At 42.1% G+C, this 20,257-nt stretch overlaps 1 protein-coding gene across 1 annotated transcript; it reads left to right on the top strand.

Moving 5' to 3' along the window:
• Positions 1-5,297: 5,297 nt before the first annotated feature.
• Positions 5,298-19,621, top strand: CX1H3orf14 (chromosome X1 C3orf14 homolog). Its single transcript, XM_038772756.1, has 5 exons — positions 5,298-5,412; positions 6,385-6,467; positions 10,639-10,762; positions 17,418-17,492; positions 19,412-19,621. Exons 2-5 carry the CDS (start codon positions 6,415-6,417, stop codon positions 19,502-19,504), a joined length of 345 nt encoding a protein of 114 aa, XP_038628684.1. The 5' UTR covers positions 5,298-5,412; positions 6,385-6,414; the 3' UTR covers positions 19,505-19,621.
• The last annotated feature ends 636 nt before the right edge of the window (positions 19,622-20,257 follow it).

Genomic DNA, 20,257 nt, shown 5'->3' with positions numbered 1-20,257 from the left:
AACATCCACACTGATGTACCCGGTGACTCTTCTGCCACCCACCTTCTATCACTCCAACTCTGCCAACCTCCTGCTCCACCCTACCTCACCCACTCACCAACTTGGACACACACTCCATCTCATCTCCCTCCTTCCCCGTCCTTCCTCTCCCCCTTGTCCCCCTGTCTTACCTCCTTCCCTTCCCCACAGCACCTGTATATATGTATATATGTTTGTACATATTTATTACTCTATTTATTTATTTATTTATTTTACTTGTACATATCTATTCTATTTATTTTATTTTGTTAATATGTTTGGTTTTGTCCTCTGTCTCCCCCTTCTAGACTGTGAGCCCACTGTTGGGTAGGGACTGTCTCTATATGTTGCCAACTTGTACTTCCCAAGCGCTTAGTACAGTGCTCTGCACACAGTAAGTGCTCAATAAATACAATTGATTGATTGATTGATCTCCTCTAACCGCTGCACAATCTCTACCCTCACCAACTCTGAAATCCCACTCTTTGACCACAACCTTCTCACTTGCCTCCTCTCCCACACTCCTCCTCCCCACATATCTGTACTATCATCCCACAGAGACCTCCACTGTCTCGACCCCATCCATCTTTCTCAGTGCATCACACCCCAACTAGCCTCCATACCCATTCTACTCACTTTTGATGACCAAATAGATGCTCTCAACTCCATCCCCTCTACTCAACTCAACTCACTCGCTCCCCTATCCCTTTGTTGCTCTCACACCACTAACCCACAGCCCTGGATCACCTGCACTGTCCACGTTCTTCGCTCTTATGCTGAAGCCTCTAAACGCTGCTGGTGGAAATCTAAACATCAGGCCGAACTTGCCCACTTCAAGTTTGCCCTTTTTTGCCTTAACTCTGCCCTCTCCTCTGCCCGGCAAAACTATTTTTCTTCCCTTATTGACACCCATGCCCATCACCCTCGTCAGCTGTTCCGGACATTTAACTCCCTCCTCAGGCCCCCTGTCCCTCCCCCTCTCCCATCCCTCACCCCCAACGATCTGGCCACTTACTTCATTAGGAAAATTAACACCATCAGGTCTGAGTTCCCCCAAATCACCCCTCCCTTTCCTCCATCCTCCCCGCCCCTTGGCCCCCTTTTCAACTTTCCCATCCTTTCCAGCAATATCTCTAGAGGAGATCTCCTGACTCCTCTCAAGTGCCACCCCCTCCACATGTGCATCAGACCCCATTCCCTCCCACCTTATATAAACTCTCACCCCTTCCCTCCTCCCCTCCTCAATTTCCATCTTCAACCACTCGCTCTCCAATGGCTTCTTCCCCTCTGCCTTCAAACATGCCTACGTCTCCCCCATCCTAAAAAAAACCCTCCCTTGATCCCCCAGCCCACTCCAATTATTGACCCATCTCCCTCCTATCCTTCTTTTCCAAACTCCTGGAGCGAGACGTCTAACACCCACTGCCTCTAATTCCTCTCCTCCAACTCTCTCCTGGGCTCCCTCCAATTTGGCTTCCGTCCCCTCCACTCCACTGCAACCGCCCTCTCATAGGTCACCAATAACCTCCTTCTTGCCAAATCTAATGGCTCCTACTCTATACTAATCCTCCTCGACCTCTCAGCTGCCTACACGTTATCCAACCTTGGCTTCACTGACTCCATCCTCTCCTGGTTCTCCTCTTATCACTCTGGCCAGTCAATCTCAGTTTCCTCCACGAGCTTCTCCTCCCCCTCCCATCCCCTAGCTGTAGGGGTTCCTCAAGGATCAGTTCTTGGTCTCCTTCTATTCTCCATCTACACTCACTCCCTTGGTGAACTCATTCGCTCCCATGGCTTCAACTATCATCTCTACGCAAATGATACCCAAATCTACATTTCCTCCCCTGTTCTCTCTCCCTCCTTCCAGGCTCGCATTTCCTCCTACCTTCAGGACATCTCTACTCGGATATCCTCCTGCGACCTAAAACTCAACATGTCCAAGACAGAGCTCCTTATCTTCCCTCCCAAACCCGGTCCTCTCCCTGACTTTCCCGTCACTGTGGACGGCACTATCATCCTTCCTGTCTCACAAACCCGCAACCTTGGTGTCATCCTTGACTCTGCTCTCTCATTCACCCCACACATCCAATCTGTCACCAAAACCTGCCTGTCTCACCTTCACAATATTGCCAAGATCCGCCCTTTCCTCTCCATCCAAACTGCTACCTTGTGAGTGCAATTCATTCATTCATTAATTCATTCAATCATATTTATTGAGTGCTTACTGTGTGCAAAGCACTGTACTAAGCGCTTGAGAACTACAAGTTGACAACATATAGAGACGGTCCCTACCCAACAGTGGGCTCACAGTCTAGAAGGGGGAGACAGAGAACAAAACAAAACATATTAAAAAAATGAAATAATTAGAATAAATATGTACAAATAAAATAGAGTGATAAATACGTACAAACATATATACATATATACAGGTGCTGTGGGGAGGGGAAGGAGGTAAGGCGGGGGGGATGGGGAGGGGGAGGAGGGGGAGAGGAAGGAGGGGGTTCAGTCTGGGAAGGCCTCCTGGAGGAGGTGAGCTCTCAGTAGGGCCTTGAAGGGAGGAAGAGAGCTAGCTTGGCGGATGGGCAGAGGGAGGGCATTCCAGGCCAGGGGGATGACGTGGGCCGGGGGTCGACGGCGGGACAGGCGAGAACGAGGCACGGTGAGGAGATTAGCGGCAGAGGAGCGGAGGGTGCGGGCTGGGCTGTAGAAGGAGAGAAGGGAGGTGAGGTAGGAGGGGGCGAGGTGATGGACAGCCTGGAAGCCCAGGGTGAGGAGTTTCTGCCTGATGCGTAGGTTGATTGGTAGCCACTGGAGATTTTTGAGGAGGGGAGTAACATGCCCAGAGCGTTTCTGGACAAAGACGATCCGGGCAGCAGCGTGAAGTATGGATTGAAGTGGGGAGAGACACGAGGATGGGCGATCAGAGAGGAGGCTGATACAGTAATCCAGACGGGATAGGATGAGAGCTTGAACGAGCAGGGTAGCGGTTTGGATGGAGAGGAAAGGGCGGATCTTGGAAATGTTGCGAGCTGAGACCGGCAGGTTTTGGTGACGGCTTGGATGTGAGGGGTGAACGAGAGAACGGAGTCGAGGATGACACCAAGGTTGCGGGCTTGTGAGACGGGAAGGATGGTAGTGCCGTCAACAGTGATGGGAAAGTCAGGGAGGGGGGAGGTTTGGGAGGGAAGACAAGGAGTTCAGTCTTGGACATTTTGAGTTTTAGGTGGCAGGCAGACATCCAGATGGAGATGTCCTGAAGGCAGGAGGAGATGCGAGCCTGGAGGGAGGGGGAAAGAGCAGGGGCAGAGATGTAGATTTGGGTGTCATCAGCGTAGAGATGATAGTTGAAGCCGTGGGAGCGAATGAGGTCACCAAGGGAGTGAGTGTAGATCGAGAACAGAAGGGGACCAAAACTGAACCTTGAGGAACCTACTCTCATCCTATCCCACCTAGATTACTGCAACAGCCTCCTTTCTGATCTCCCATCCTCCTGTCTCTCCCAGCTTCAGTCTATACTTCGCTCTGCTGCCCGGATTATCTTTCTACAGAAACGCTCTGGACATGTCAGCCCCCTTCTCGAAAATCTCCAGTGATTGTCTATCAGCCTTCTCGTGAAGCAAAAACTCCTCATTACTGGCTTCAGAGCTCTCCATCACCTTGCCCCCTCCTACCTCACCTCCCTTCTCTCTTTCTCCAGCCCATCCCGCACACTCCGCTCCTCTGCCACTAACCTCCTCGTTGTGCCTTGTTCTCGCCTGTCCAGCCGTCGACTCCTGGCCCAAGTCCTACCTCTGGCCTGGAATGCCCTCCCTCCTCACATCCGCCAAACTAGCTCTCTTCCTCCCTTCAAAGCCCTACTGAGAGCCCACCTCCTTCAGGAGGCCTTCCCAGTCTGAGCCCCCCCTTTCCTCTGCTCCTCCTCCCATCCCCATCGCCCCTACTCCCTCCCTCTACTCTACCCCTTCCCTGCCCCACGGCACTTGTGTATATTTGTTCATATTTATTATTCTATGTATTTTATTAATGATGTGTATATACCTATAATTCTATTTATTTATATTGATGCCTGTCCATTTGTTTTGTTTTGTTGTCTGTCTCCCCCTTCTAGACTGTCAGCCCGTTGTTGGGTAGGGATTGTCTCTGCTGCCGAATTGTCCTTTCCAAGCGCTTAGTACAGTACTTTGCACACAGTAAACGCTCAATAAATACGATTGAATGAGTAATTCACACCAAAGCACTTGGGGGCGGGTACGGGAAGGAAAAAGCGATCTACAAATCTTTACTGTCGACCAGCACCAAAATATTAATATTTTAGAGAGATTTGGGCAACATTCTCGTCTGTACGTTACAGTTTATAACCAAGACTCAAAATATTCCCACTGTCCGGAGGCTTTGGAGCAAGAACGTGTCCTTAAGGTGGGAGGAAAGAGCTGCAGCGTTTCTCGTCGCAATCAGCACCGCCCGCCTTTCCTAACGGCTGCGTTTTCGAAAGTGGAACCAAAAAATAAATGGAGAACGGGAGCGTAAGGATCAGAGGGAGCAAGATGTCATTTGCCATATCTTTGAGTACTCCTCTCTCCACTCTCTCGTAAGCTTCCTGGCCAGCGCTATTGTAAAATCAGTTTGGGAGGCTTGGGGACACTCGGCCTTTAATAGTGCCACCGCGGGACACCAATGTCTTGCCTAACCCCCAGATACTCCCAGCTCGTTGTGGGCAGAGATTGGCACTCTTTATTGCTGTAGTGTACTTTCCCACGACTGTGAGCCCACTGTTGGGTAGGGACTGTCTCTATACGTTGGCAACTTGTACTTCCCAAGCGCTTAGCACAGTGCCCTGCACACAGTAAGCGCTCAATAAATACGATCGATCGATTGACTGATTAACACAATGCTCTGCACACGGTAAACGCTTAATAAAGACGATTGAACGAATGAATTTTCTTTTCCCTCTTCTGGCGACCTCCTCTACTTTGGGGGCACCGCTATTTCGGGTTTTCGCTGCAAGCTACTCCCCTGGGTGGGGAGGGGCCTTCTATTCGATATTCGCCATAAACCTTTCTCCCTTCAACTGACCCCAGTCCATCACTTCAGAGCTATAACGGCCAGAGGAATCCACGGCTCCCCAGCCCAAACCACCGCCCCCATTTCTCTTCCCCCCTCCCGAAGCCGGTTTTCCCCTCTCCCATTGGCCCTCAACCGCTTGGACGAAGTTTCCAAGCCCCGGAAGGAGCGAAGTGGAGGAGGGAAGTGGCTTGCTCGTTGCCATGGCAACCCTCACGCCGGGTGGGAAGATGGTGGAATCGGGGAACGGGGCCTGGTAGGGGGAGGCTGGCGGCCCGGTGGGTTGGTTGGAGGACATAACCGGAGCAGGGATCGGAGTTCGCGTCCGTCCAGGTGATCGAGAAAACAGTCAATTTTTTTCGGCTCAGATGTTTTCCACAGCCCTGCGCCAGATTGGCCTCCCTAGAAGCGGTTGGGGTCCCGGAGTAAAGGCCGGATTCCCCCACCACCCCCGCTCCCCGAGGAAATCCATCAGGTGGCCAAATACAGAAAGCAAATGTATCTTGCTTTAAAACCATTTATTAAAAAATACAGATTAGAGTCAGCCCGTGTATCCAAACCCCTAAGGCATTAGTGTGAGCGAACGAGTCGGCAAGTAAACTTGACAGTGAAACGGTTGTTTTAGATATCCTTATATTTTTTTTCTTCTGAATTAGCTACCATGGAAACTTGACCTCTGTCCCAAGTCGGATTTGAGCTGCCAGCTTCTTCTGCCGTGCCTGTCGGTGTTTTCAAGTTAATTACATTTATAGGTTAATGTGGGCGAGACTGAATAGTATTGTCTCCGGGGCGAGGTTGTTGTTTGGACGGATACAATAATATTGGTTAGTGGGGCTATTATCGCTTAAACACAATAAGTAGATGTGGGAGGAAAAAGAGGCCCAGTTTCCATTGAAAAATCTTTTAATATTTTTATCCAACCGGTTCAGTAAAGCATTTCCTTATTTTATTCATGATCGGTATAGTTGCGGACATGATAGAGTGTTTTTTCATTATCCACTTGTCTGCTGTCTGACTTTGGGCAAGTCGCTTCACTTCTCTGGACCTCAGTTACCTCATCTGTAAAATGGGGATTGAGAGTCGGAACCCAACGTGGAACAGAGGCCATGCGTAATCCGATTTGCTGCTGTCCACCCCAGCGATTAGTATAGTGTCTATAGTGGCACACAGCAAGTGCTAAACAAATATCCATAAATGCTTCTTTCGGGAGGCATTGAACTGGAACAACTACAGTTGTTGAAAACAGTTTTAAACTCAGTAGCAGTAGAAAGGAAATTTTAATATATGCATTTTTAACTCTTGCAGAATATGTGCAAGTTGGTGTAATGATCCAAGATGACTTCCTATTTTACTGAAGAAGTTCAACTTAGTAGAAGATATGAAGAAATGTAAGAATTGTTTTTCAGGATCATTTTTTAACTATAATTTCAGTTTGAGCAATTAAAACAAAAATTGAGTAGACAGTGCCTAGGAAGAATCCTTGATATATCTGATGTTATTTGTATTTCAATCAGTGGTATTTATTGAGTGCTTACTGTGTGCAGAGCACAGTACTATGCTCTTGGGAGAATACAACACAACAATATAATAGAAACATTCCCTGAGCACAATTCATTCATTCATTCAATCGTATTTATTGAGCGCTTACTGTGTGCAGAGCCCTGTACTAAGTGCTTGGGAAGTACAAGTCGGCAACATATACAGACGTGCTTTTCCCAGCACTAATAGCAGAATGGGATATGAAGATATCTGTATTATTTACTTTAGATCACTGACCTATAGCTTTTTCTCTAAACATTAAACGAACTTTTCAAGGGGCTTTTCAAAAACAATAATAAATTATGGTATTTATTAAATGCTTATTATGTGCCAAGCATCAAAGTGCTGTAGTAGACCCAAGATAATCAGATCCAGCATAGTCCCTGACGCTTGTGGGACTCACATTCTAAAATGAGGAAACTGAGATATGGAGAAGTCGTGATTTGCCAAAGGTCATGCAGCAGGCAAGTAGGAGAGCAGGGATAAGAATCCAGGTCCTCCGACTTCAGGCTCTTGCTTTTTCCAGTACTTTTTCCTTCCTTTTGTGTCCGACTTTCATGGTAACTCAAGATTTTTGTGCTTTCCATTTTATCATAATTAACTTGAAGGCCCTTTTTCTTTGCAGTCATGATATCCCTTTCAGTATCTAATGCTTTCTGACTCTAAAGACCCTCTCACACAGATAACGCTTACGAATTTCCACACATATGTACATTTTTTTGTAAATATATTGTTAAATGGGAGGGGAGAAGAACGAACTTGGCCCTTATCTAGCAGGCGAGCACTACAAACATAAGGCAATGTTTACCCAAAACCAGTTTTACTAAACTGGAAATGTAATCAAAATGCCTTATTCTGAATGCCCAGAGTAATGCTGAACCCCCAGTTAAGCCACAGATACTTTAAAGGAAGGTAGAGAAAATGTTTTTAACAATGCTCTCAAGTACAGACTAAATTAAAAACTAAATACAGCATCTGGGGGATTTTGGAGGAGTAATGTGACATAAAAGGGTTCTGCTTTTTGAAGCATCCCACTGTCAGAGGAAGACAAGTAGAGGAGCAGTGTGTCCTTCTGGAAAGAGCACGGGAGTGAGAGTCAAAGGACCTAGTTTCTGATCCTGGCTCCATCACTTGTCTGCTGTGGGGCCTTGGGCAAGTCACTTAACTTCTATGTGTCCTCATCAGCAAAATGTAGATCCAATACCTGTTCTCCCTCCTACTTGGACTGAAAGCCCCATGTGGGACCTGATTATCTTGTGTCTACCCCATTCATTCAATCATATTTATTGAGCGCTTACTGTGTGCAGAGCACTACCCCAGTGCTTAGTGCAGTACCTGACACATAGTAAATGCTTAACAAATACTATTATTATTATTATTATTGATGTTATTATCATTATTACTTAGAAGAGAGTAGTTGGGAAAGAGATGTGTTTGTGGATTGCTAGGTAGATGAATAAATATGTAGACTGATCAGAGAGTGCCAAAATTTACATGTTGGGCAAACATGTATATATGCCCAGTTCTCCAGTAATGTGGTGGTTGCATGTTCAGAGATGATGTTGCTGATTAGGAGATTGCATCTGTATGTGTAATTGAAAAATAATCTCTTTAACACTATGTCCATGAAAAATTTAATAGGGCTCCATTCCTGGCCTCTTGTTTTTGGGGGTGAACATTGCATCAATCAATGAATCAATGGTATTTACTGAGTGCATACTTTTTTTTCCCCAGTGGTATTTGTTAAGTGTTTACCATGGGCCAGACACTGTACTAAGTGCTGAGGTAGATACAAGTTAGTCAGGTTGGACACAGTACATGTATCATATGGAGTTCACAGTCTTAATCCTCATTTTATAGATGAAGTAACTGAGGCACAAAGAAGTTAAGTGGCTTGCCCAAGGTCACATAGCAGATAAGTGGCAGAGCTGGGGTTATAACCGAGGTCCTGTGACTATCAGTGCTCCACTTTCTGTGTGTCGAACACTGTACTAAGCACTTGGGAGAATACAGTACAAAAGAGTTGGTAGAAACCATCCCTGCCCACAAGGAGCTCACAGTCTATCCTTAAATAGGGTCGTTCATTCTCAGTCTCTTTTGCAGGCTCCTCCTCCCCCTCCCATCCCCTTACTATGGGGGTTCCTCAAGGTTCAGTTCTTGGTCCCCTTCTGTTCTCGATCTACACTCACTCCCTTGGTGACCTCCTTTGCTCCCACGGCTTCAACTATCATCTCTACGCTGATGACACCCAAATCTACATCTCTGCCCCTGCTCTCTCTCCCTCCCTCCAGGCTCGCATCTCCTCCTGCCTTCAGGACATCTCCATCTGGATGTCTGCCCATCATCTAAAACTCAACATGTCCAAGACTGAACTCCTTATCTTCCCTCCCAAACCCTGCCCTCTCCCTGACTTTCCCATCACTGTTGACGGCACTACCATCCTTCCCATCTCACAAGCCCGCAACCTTGGTGTCATCTTCGACTCCGCTCTCTCGTTCACCCCTCACATCCAATCCATCACCAAAACCTGCCGGTCTCTCCTCCACAACATCACCAAGATCCGCCCTTTCCCCTCCATCCAAACCACTACCTTGCTCGTTCAAGCTCTCATCTTATCCCGTCTGGATTACTGTATCAGCCTCCTCTCCGATCTCCCATCCTCTTGTCTCTCCCCACTTCAATCCATACTTCACGCCACTGCCCGGATTGTCTTTGTCCAGAAACGCTCTGGGCATGTTACTCCCCTCCTCAAAAATCTCCAGTGGCTACCAGTCAACCTACGCATCAGGCAGAAACTCCACACCCTCAGCTTCAAGGCTCTCCATCACCTCACCCCCTACTACCTCACCTCCCTTCCCTCCTTCTCCAGCCCAGCCCGCACCCTCCGCTCCTCTGCCACTAATCTCCTCACCATGCCTCATTCTCGCCTGTCCCCCCCATCGACCCCTGGCCCACGTCATCCCCCTGGCCTGGAATGCCCTCCCTCTGCCCATCCGCCAAGCTAGCTCTCTTCCTCCCTTCAAGGCCCTACTGAGAGCTCACCTCCTCCAGGAGGCCTTCCCAGACTGAGCCCCCTCCTTCCTCTCCCCCTCCTCCCCCTCTCCATCCCCCCCGCCTTACCTCCTTCCCTTTCCCACAGCACCTGTATATATGTATATATGTTTGTACATATTTATTACTCTATTTTTTTTACTTGTACATATCTATTCTATTTATTTCATTTTGTTAATATGTTTTGTTTTGTTCCCTGTCTTCCCCTTCTAGACTGTGAGCCCACTGTTGGATAGGGACCGTCTCTATGTGTTGCCAACTTGTACTTCCCAAGTGCTTAGTACAGTGCTCTGCACACACTAAGCGCTCAATAAATACGATTGATTGATTGATTGATTATTCAGACACCAAAGGTAATAGCAAATGGAAGGTTTCTCTAACAAGTATCTACAGTAGGGTTGCTTATATACATAGGACTAGGACTTTGGGGTTGGAAAGACTGTCAATAAGACAGGCATTTTTTTTTATTTTTGTAGTAGTGATGATGGAGTGTACTGAGTTATCCAAATTCTCTTGCCTGTGACCAGTGACACAAATTTTAAGATGGCTGGCATTTGAGATCATGGCAAAATGTTTTTCTAAGACCTTTGTAGCAGAAGACACTGCTGTACTTACCCATTTCACAACATATTGTTAAGCATAGGAGTCAGGTTTACTTTAATAAGGGGTGGGAGGGTAGAAGGTTTTGTGGATATGCACACACAAAATTAAAATTTATCCATAAAAATAAATAATTTAAACAGGGAGCAATGGAAGACACAATTTTCGACATAGAACTAATGTGGTAATAAAATAATCTGAGCTGTGCAACCCCCCAAAAGTTCAAAATCATATTTATTCTTTTTGTCCACATAGCAACTGTCCTGCAATGGAAAAAGAATAGTTTAGTGACAGTTGGCAAGCCAGGTAAGTCAAAAGCTGAATTGTATTCACTCTGAATATTGTTTCTAAAATATATTCTGTTTATAGACTATCCCAGAGATTAATGTTACTTCAGCAAATGCAGTATGAGTTTGGGGAAGAGACAACTGAAAAAGCATGTCAAATTCAAGCATCTGAGGTAGCTCATAGAAGAAATTTCACTCTTTTAAATGTAAGTTTTAGTGTAATATGTAGTTTTACTATGTGTAAAATTTCTAACACTTGTATATTAGGGTAAATTTCCAAACTGAATTCTTTAATATGACTAGTAATTTGAATTTTATTTAATTCCTTCTGAAAAGCTGATAGATTTTTACCAACATGTCTCATTAATTCAACCTGCTTATCAGGTAAGAAGAATATATTTTGTTCCCCGTAAAGTAAATGGGAAAGCTGAAATGTGCTTGAGGTAATGCTAAAAAGTATACAACATATTAGCAGCTGAGCTAGGGAACATAAATAATTTTGGTGCTGAGTTATTAAATATTACTTAAAGCTATATGAACTCCATTTTTGTTTTTCTGAAGGACCTCAGGAGTAGCTATGCTCAGGATAGGTAAAATAATCTATATGAATTATCCATATGGCTTTAGAAATAAATATTATTTTATGTGCTCTGATTGGGGAAAATAATATACAATTAGCATTTTAGAAGCTTTAACTCAAAGTCCTTATGTTAATAATAATGACTTAAAGCTACCAGAAAGGCAAATTGGCCAATTATTCAAGGGCCATTCACTTAGGGCAGTATACTCAATTGAAGCAAAGTCACTATGGGCAGGAAATGTGTCTGCTAATTTCTCTTGTATTATACTCTCCCAAACATATAGTACAGTGCCCTGCACATGGTAAGTGCTCAATAAATACCAATGATTGATGTTTTCATTTGATTCCACTTTTGGGTTTCAGTGTTGTCCCATTCCTGGTTAGGACCTTTTCTGGCATCTTCACTTTCTCAAAGAGACTTTTTGGGAGCTCCAACTAGCATGATATGTATTTATTAAGTTATCAAATTGTATATTAGCAGTTTTTACTTTTTCAAAATCTCCATTGATACTCTGTCAACAAAGTGGGGAATTTTGTCTAGCCATCATCTGCCTGCAAAACTGCTACTTACTGCCCACAGTAAGTGGTCAATAAATGCCATTGATTGATTGATTCTGGTTCCAGAAAACACTCCCTGCGTAGTCTCTCATTAAATCCATATTCATGTACAATGCATTCAAGCTGGAATGGAGCAACAAATAAATTATCTCCTACTTAGGTCATGCTAAAGACCTTCATTGGGTAGTTAATATGAACAAGATGGGGCTCTCCCTTATCCATGTATTCATCTAGTTTATTGGGTTGGGTTTTTTTTTTAATTTCATACTCAGAAACGTTCCCAAGACACAAATTAAGTCATCCCAGAGATAATGATCTCCTAGTTTTTAACCAGTAAGGCACAGATGTGGTGTAATAAACAAAGCTCTTGTTGCCAAAACTCAATTTTTTCCAGTTAGATATTAAAGAGCAAAAAGACCACGACAGTAAAATACCTTCTGGGAAAATAGTTTCTTTGCAGCAGCACCAGTAACCACATATAAAATCATACAGTTAGGAAAGGATATTAATTGACTGAGATTTCAATCAGTTTTAGGGCATGGTATCTAACCTATTTTTTTTTTGTCTTTGTGCTATTCCATAAATTTCTCATCCGTCTGAGAAACCCGAGGAGGTTGATGCTTTGTCTTTCTTTGTTTCTCTGTTGCTTTTTGTTGCTACTGTTTAAGCCAAAAGGACGACTGTGGAAAAAGCAAGCTACCGTGAATTCCATACTTAAGAGTTCGTTTTAACACTCTATGACTTAGGTCTCTTTATTTTTCTCTTGCCAATAAATTGGGTCCCCAAACACCCCAGTTAAGTCAAACATCGTAGTTATTTTAACAAACAAGTCAGAGATTCCTTCATTTTTCTAGAACCTTGTGCATTAACCTTTGTGCTCGTATCCACCTTTTATAAACCAGAAGGCATTCGCTAGAATCTGCCTGTATATCCCTATGTCCCTGGGTCTTCTCGATTCTAGTTCAGATTTATGAATAAATACAAAAATGTTTTGGCTCTTATAAGTCAGTGTTTGACCAGCTTTTTCTGGTGTTAAAATAAATTGAATGGAAAAAGTGACATTTCCCAAAGCTACTCAGATACTTGTTTGCTAAGATGCTATAATCTTTATAATTATTTAGTATGACTACTTCATGATTTGTCATGGAAAAGACTAATCAAGGACTGCATTTATTGCTGCAACTCCAGATCTGCAAGTTTAATGATCCTAGACGAATATATAACTTCATCCAGATACTTATTGAATAAATACAGTGCGGTCAGCCTCTAATTGCTACAATTGTATATACATTTTAATTGCTGGTAATTTAAGTGGCAACATATTTTTATTCATATATAATAAGAAAAACTACATCTTATGTTAGGATCATGTTAGTCATCAAGTTTTCATGCTGGTGTTCATTGCTTAAAAATTATGCATGTTGAACAGTAAGTTCATAAAATACAGAACAAGCTAAGAAACATACGTAGTGAAATACCAAGACTGAAGAAAAATAAGGCCATGTAGACTAAAATCAAACTCAAACTTCTGCACAACCCTAAAAAATGAATGTGGACACACCACGATAGCACAACCGAAGAAGAGGGATTGTTCCACCTTCATCACAAAGAAGGGATTTTAGAAATGCCAACAAATCTTCAGTGATTTCCGTAACACTAGGAAGAATATTTTGCCGCCAACAAGTGAAGACACGGCTTTGGGTCAAATTCAGTGAAATCACTGTTACCATTAAAGCCATGAAGATGGCAAAGTTTCTGGATCTGATGGTATACCAACTGAAATTTACAGTCAGTGAGGAGTGTTCTGGTGTAGATGCCTCACAAGCTATTTGGCAATATACGAACACTGAGGAAATGCCAAAGAACTTCAGAGATGCCACTATTAAGATCATCCTCAGGAAGAAAGGGGAGAAAGCTGACTGGCAACTCTGTTGCGAGCAAGATTCTAGCCAGGATCTTCCCGGACCAGCTAGTGAAAAACAGAGTTCAGCATGTGTTTTCAGAATCTCAATATGACTTCAGACCACTGAATGGCACAGAAGACATGATCTTTGCTGCATGTCAGATATAGAAGGACTATGGGGAATATCAAGACTTCTACATAGTGTTTGTAGGGCACAGAGGAATACTTGACATCACAAGACCTGGGTTTTAGCACTACTAAAAATTGTTTGTCTTCAGTAGGAAATCTATCAATATCCTGAGATTAGTCCCAAATGGATGTGGTAGACTATCTTGAAATTGAAGGGGCATTGTATTTTCCCCCCTCACCAACAGAGTAGAGAAGGGCTGCATACTTGGTCCTTTCTTGTCCAACCTATTCTATGCAGCCACGTTTGAGGGGGCAATAGAGCATCCAGAAGCTATTGACAGAACATGACTCTGATTCTCTGGGGAATTCTTTCAACTGACTGAGAGTATCATCAACACTCTTAGGAACTCCTGTTTGCAGATGACTGTACTTTGGAAACCCAGTAGTACTTTGTACTTTGAGAAACAGAGTGGCTTAATGGATGGAGCATGGGCCTGGGAGTAAGAAAGACCTGGGTTCTAATCCCGGCTTCACCACTTTTCTGCTGTGTCACCTTGGTCAAGTCATTTAGACTTTTAGACTGTGAGCCCACTGTTGGGTAGGGACTGTCTCTATATGTTGCCAACTTGTACTTCCCAAGCGCTTAGTACAGTGCTCTGCACACAGTAAGCGCTCAATAAATACGATTGATTGATTGATTTAACTTCTCTGTGAAACCCACGTGGGACATGGACTATATCCAACCTGATTAGCTTGTATCTACCCCAAAGCTTTAGTACAGTGCTTGGCATATAAAGAGTGCTTAACAAATACATTTGTTAATCCCTTCTCAACATCATCAAAGTGCTATAGACAGTCTGAAAAAGACCACTGTCATGTTTCCACAAACTCTTCACACAACAAAAGATCTCAGCAACACAATGATGTACTGTCACCGAATTCTGTTACTAGAGGCAGGACATTGTCCAATGATGTGAGGACAGATGAGGTAGAAAACTGAATCACGAAAGCTTTTCTTTCAAAAGAAATTTAAAGACAGAGTATGGTACCAACACATTATTGCAAGTGAGACCAAGCTAATGGTTTATAGGGCAATTTTGGTGTTCAGCCTTTCATGGTGTAGAGCACAGGTCTGGGAGTTTGAAGGTCAAGGGTTCTAATCCTGGCTCTGCCACTTGTCTGCTGTGTGACCTTGGGCAAGTCACTTCATCCCTCGGTTCCTCAGTTACCTCATCTGTAAAATAAGGATTGAGAATGTGAGCCCCACATGGGCAGGGTCTGTGTCCAACCCAGTTTGCTTGTATTTACCACAGTGCTTAGTAACCCACCATAATTATTAATTACTATTCTGACTGTAGAACCTGAATCTGCCACAGATAACACATTAGACTTTTAGAGAAGTTCCACTAATGCCCCCTACATGCAATGCTTAACATCGAGGCAAGATGGGCTCATGAACAATGAGGTCCCAGAATCAATCAATCAATCAATCGTATTTATTGAGCGCTTACTGTGTGCAGAGCACTGTACTAAGCGCTTGGTCTTGGTGGGGGAGAGGGAGGGAAAAAGCTGGGTGCAGTCAGACCAACAGCATCAAACTATGCTCATCACATCATACATTCATTAGAGGGAGACGTAAGGAGACGGAATAACAGCCATAGGGTGCCAGAATACCTGCTCTATTATGAGCTGCAAAAAGGAAACTGAAAAAGGTGGACAAAACAAACTCCTTAAATACAAAATGAAGCAAACATTAAACTATGTGGCATAGATTTGGGATGTTGGGAAACAACGGCAGATGACATGTAAGCCTGGAATGCAGCAATCAGAAATGGAGTGACTGTCTTGGAATGGAGGCATCAAGAAGTTCATGACACCAAGAGGGAGAAACATAAACAGCTTCAGGCACTGTGGGTAACAAATACAACAGTGCAGAAAGGAACATACTTTATATGCGTATGATACAGAAGAAATTGTCAATCACACTTTTTTTAGCATACCTGCACCAGCTTAAAAAAAATCTCACTTTCAGTATTATTTTCCAAGCTGAAGTACACACACACACACACACACACACACTCTTTCTTTCCTCCTTCTTTTCCTCCCTCTCTCTCTTCCTTTCCATATATCTATATATGTGTGTATGCATATCATAGATCTATGTATATAATTATATCTTTCTATAGTTTTTTTTTGTCAGCATTAAACTTGTGATACTGGACAGGCAAGCTGTTCTTTGGGCTTTATATCCCTGAAATGACTTTCTGTGAAACTCCTCTTTCCCTAGACAGCAGGTGCAGTAGAGGTTGTGCAACTTTGGGAAGTCCCTTTAGGGAATTTCCTGTTTTTCCCTTTTACTCTTCACACCCGTTCCCTGCTCCCGCCGCTGCCATCTGCTGTCTTTTTTCCTCTGCTCAGCATTGGCTTCTTCACACCCCACTCCCACGCCCTTTTCCATCTCTCTCCGTCTGTCCAACAGCCCTGCACTCAAATCGCTCCAATGTTTGTGCATGGATCAGAGAACTTTCCCTTTTCTATTAACCATTGAGCTCATAAGAAAGAGCCACAATTTACTTGGGTTTTTTTTCTTTTAATTTCAACCAAGGCTTACATGAACTTGACACGTTCTAAATGGATGCCTGTGTGCTGATTTTTAAATCACCATGGGGTTTGCTCATTAGAGTTCAAATGTCTGCTAGACTGCCTCTTTCGATTTCACATTTTTGACCATTTTTGGTGTGAATACTATAAGAGATATAATCTTTATCAGGTTATACTGGATTTAAATTCGTCTCTCTCTTGTATTGTAATTATAATGGATAAAAAGCACAGATAAACTATTTTAACAACTGTGTCAATAGTGTGTGTGCAGCTGGAGACATGTTAAAATTAACTGAAAAACTTGTTACTTAGATGAATTGTACTAAGGGGAAGAAGATGGGCTCTGGTTCTTTTCCCGTCTACTTTAAGACTATGGGAACCCAAATCCAAAAACAACTGATCTTTTATTTTAGGTAATGCAAAAGGCTCTATTATAAAAGGCAGCCAAATTTTATTTTCGCAGGTGCAATTTTGTAGGTAAAATTGATCTACAAACTACAACTTCATATTCAAAAGGTTTATGATGCTATCAAGTATGCATTAATGAGTGTAATTACTTAACAGAAAATTGAGAAAAAAACCCACATACAATTGCAAGCATGGATGTATGTATTTTATCTGTGACATCGAAGTCATTAAATGCTTTCTGTGTGATCTGCATAGATATAAAGCCATTCATCTTTAGGCCCCAATTTAAATCCTCTTAACACTGTGACCTAAGTTAAGTGGTTTATGAACTGACGGTTTAAATTCAACTTCTGATAGGCATCTTTACATCAAAAAACATGTGCACTTCTTGGCCCCAAAGTTTAATGAGCATGAAGGATGGCCAAACTTAAAAACAGTAAGAAAGCTTACATTGTTGTGGCTTGTAATTGTATTCGATTTAGAAATAGTTGGCTAATAGTCAAAAATTAATTATTCTCATGCTGTGGGCCTCCTCAACACAAAACTATCTAAACTTTTGGAAAAAATATATTCTCAGAAAATATTTGGATAATTGAAATTACATAAAACTGTGCAGATAGATATATAGATATGTAGATATTTATAAACATTTTCCTCATTAAAAATGTCATTCCTCTTTCAGGCCATAGAAGAAGTAAAAAAGGCACTGAGAACAAGACTACATTTACTTCCACATCCTGAGATACTTACTCTCGAGGTAAGAATGTTTTCAAACAAAAAAAGGATTGTGTTTTTGTAATTTATTAGTTACCTGTGTCCTCTTTGTTGTTTTGAAACAATATTTTAAATCTTGTTTGATTTAGTGAATACTTCTGAAAGTCCTTTTTCCAGTCCAGTGTGTTGCAGTTGGGAAAAAATTTCTGCTAAATCATAATTGCACACCATAATTCTGATTAACTATGATAGCACATATTACTATATTATACATTTTCATTAAAATGGAATGTGTTCTCCTAATTTAAAAATAAAAATGTAGTAATTGCATCTTAAAAATCAAATAGGTATATTTGTTACAAATAACACTAATTGTGTTATTACCCCATTCAGGAACAGATGGGGGCAACTTGTGTAGCAGATAGCAAAAGTACATTTTATGTGATGTATAGAAATTTGCTAGGCATTTAAAACATCAGTGATTTTTATACATACATTTCTGCAATATGAGGAAACAGAGGTGGTAAGTGAATGGATTCTGTCCCTCACCACGTTCAACAATTAATCAATAGCATTTATTAAGCATCCATTGCATACAAAGCAGTGTAGTAAACATTTGGAATCAAAGGTAAAGAGGAAGTCTAGAAATTGGGAACGGAAAAAAACCTTCTTTACTAGCTATCCAAATCCTTGGTTAAAATTATATTGATGTGCTTTAGCCATGCCTGTCTTTGTGTTAACTCTCCAGAACTTCACCCTTGTTTGTGCAGGCCCCTCACAGAATGTATTGATCAAGCCACGAATAACTAATAACTATCAGCCAAATGCCTAGTTATTTTTTTTCTTGGCTGGTCTTGCACAATGGGCTTGACCTTATTTTGAACATGTCAGACTATTACACAGACCACGTGCATTGCTTCATGAGTTCAATCTACATATCTTTATAAAGTTCTTGTTGTATAATTGTATGCTCCTAATAAATGTGTGCTGTGTCTGCCTAGGAGTTAATTTCTCAGAGCTATGAAAACATTAATTGGGCTGATGAAAAGATGGTTTGGCACAAAAAAATGCCTGTAACATTTTGACTGTCTTTAAGCTAGCCACATTACAACTGTATCCCGGGAACCCCAGCAAGGGTGGTAGGATCTATCAGAAATGTTTGAGCTGATGAAGGCTATAAACAGAAATTATTGGGCTGCTATCAATCAATCAATCATATTTATTGAGGGTTTACTCTGTGCAAGGCACTGTACTAAGCGCTTGGGAGAGTACAACACAACAATATAACAGACATGTTCCCTACCCACAATGAGCCAATAAGCGTGTTGGATCTATTACCTGCTAGTGCACAGAGATCTGGGTTTACTAGCTGGTAGTATTGTTTGTGTTGAAATTATTTTTATGCTATTCAAAACAAAGAAAAAAAACTTTCTCAAATGGGTACTATTGTTTGAAAGACTTAAGTGCTGCAAATGCTATTTTGAGCTAAATGGTTCCAGTTCAGCTGAACAGACCTGTTGTCCCTATCCTGGGTGTCATGCCAAACCCCACAGAAATAACAATACATATTGTTTAATTTTAATGTGAAGCTCAGCCTGGAAAATTATTTTATACTTAATGTGGAAATAAACCAAACCATAGTTCTCTAAATGGTAATATGCCATTAGCCACAAGAGGGCGTATAAAATCACCATGAGGTTTCCTATGAATTCTAAAATCCTGCCAACATCTCTAATGTGGTTGGTTGAGAAATTTAGAAATCAGGAGCCGCAAGTAGCTCGCTTTTTCTAAAGTTATATGTAATAAAATGTGATGTACCTGAATTGCATTATATATCCAATTTATACTTGTATGGATATGCAAGTATATACTTGTATGGATTTTGTCTAAGTGAAAACACCCTAAACATTTTGGGGAACCAAGATAAATTGTTTATTATCATCTTTTTTTTTCTTTTTACAGACCCTGTACTGGAAATCAGTAGAAGAATGTATCCCCAAGTGGAAGGAGTTTCTTTTAGGAAGAGTACAATATCCTGTTGAAAAACAAAACTAAAAATAAAATTAATGGAGAATTCACCAGTGTAATAGGCAATAACAAAGAACAATTTCTACGTGGAACTGCTTTTCAAAACATCTGTGCAGGAAAATAAAATATAATAAGTGAAGTAAATAGTACATAATTGTAAGCAAATGTAATGTATTGAACTTTATTCATGTTAGCATCTCAGAAATCAGTGGAAAATTAAGTGACAAAGTTGAGATATTGTACTGCATATCTACCTCCACGTGCCCTTTTACAATGAGAAATATGTGCTTACTCACAACCTTTTACTTTAACAAAATTTATAAGTGTAAAGGACAATGAATTTGAAAGATAGCTTGTTGGCAGGGCAGTGTCCAGTAGAATTAATCTGGCATAAGGGTCAGTGTGTTTTTAATTTAAGACTTCAGTACATCAAGGCTGCCGTTGTTCCAGATCTGGCATGGGTGGGACTCTTATTCACAGAAACAAAATAGTCAACTATTAATTTTCCAGAGTGCTGTCAGATAGCATCTTCCTCCCATGGCACACCTTTGGACACATTTTAGGGTTAGGGACCCCCACCCCAACCCCAAACCATTTCATTAGTAGGGGCCTTCAGGGATTTATTTGCATGATTATCCTCTTGTGTTGTTTTATGCCCTATCTTGCACTGATTATATAGCAATGAGTGATTCTGCCCCCACCTTTCACTAGGGGGTCAGCTTATCTGGTCATAAATTAGACATCTTGAACTAGCTAGTTACCTGAATGGCTTGCTGTTTG

The sequence above is a fragment of the Tachyglossus aculeatus genome, chromosome X1 (assembly GCF_015852505.1).
Source record: "Tachyglossus aculeatus isolate mTacAcu1 chromosome X1, mTacAcu1.pri, whole genome shotgun sequence".
Classification (NCBI taxonomy): domain Eukaryota; kingdom Metazoa; phylum Chordata; class Mammalia; order Monotremata; family Tachyglossidae; genus Tachyglossus; species Tachyglossus aculeatus.
This window is presented reverse-complemented; position numbering and strand designations above follow the sequence as displayed.

Coding starts and splice junctions, on each gene's coding strand:
- CX1H3orf14 (XM_038772756.1), top strand. CDS start 6,415: ATGACTTCCTATTTTACTGAAGAAGTTCAACTTAGTAGAAGATATGAA. Junction 6,468..10,638: donor AGTAGAAGATATGAAGAAAT/GTAAGAATTGTT, acceptor TTCTGTTTATAG/ACTATCCCAGAGATTAATGT. Junction 10,763..17,417: donor GAAATTTCACTCTTTTAAAT/GTAAGTTTTAGT, acceptor TTCCTCTTTCAG/GCCATAGAAGAAGTAAAAAA.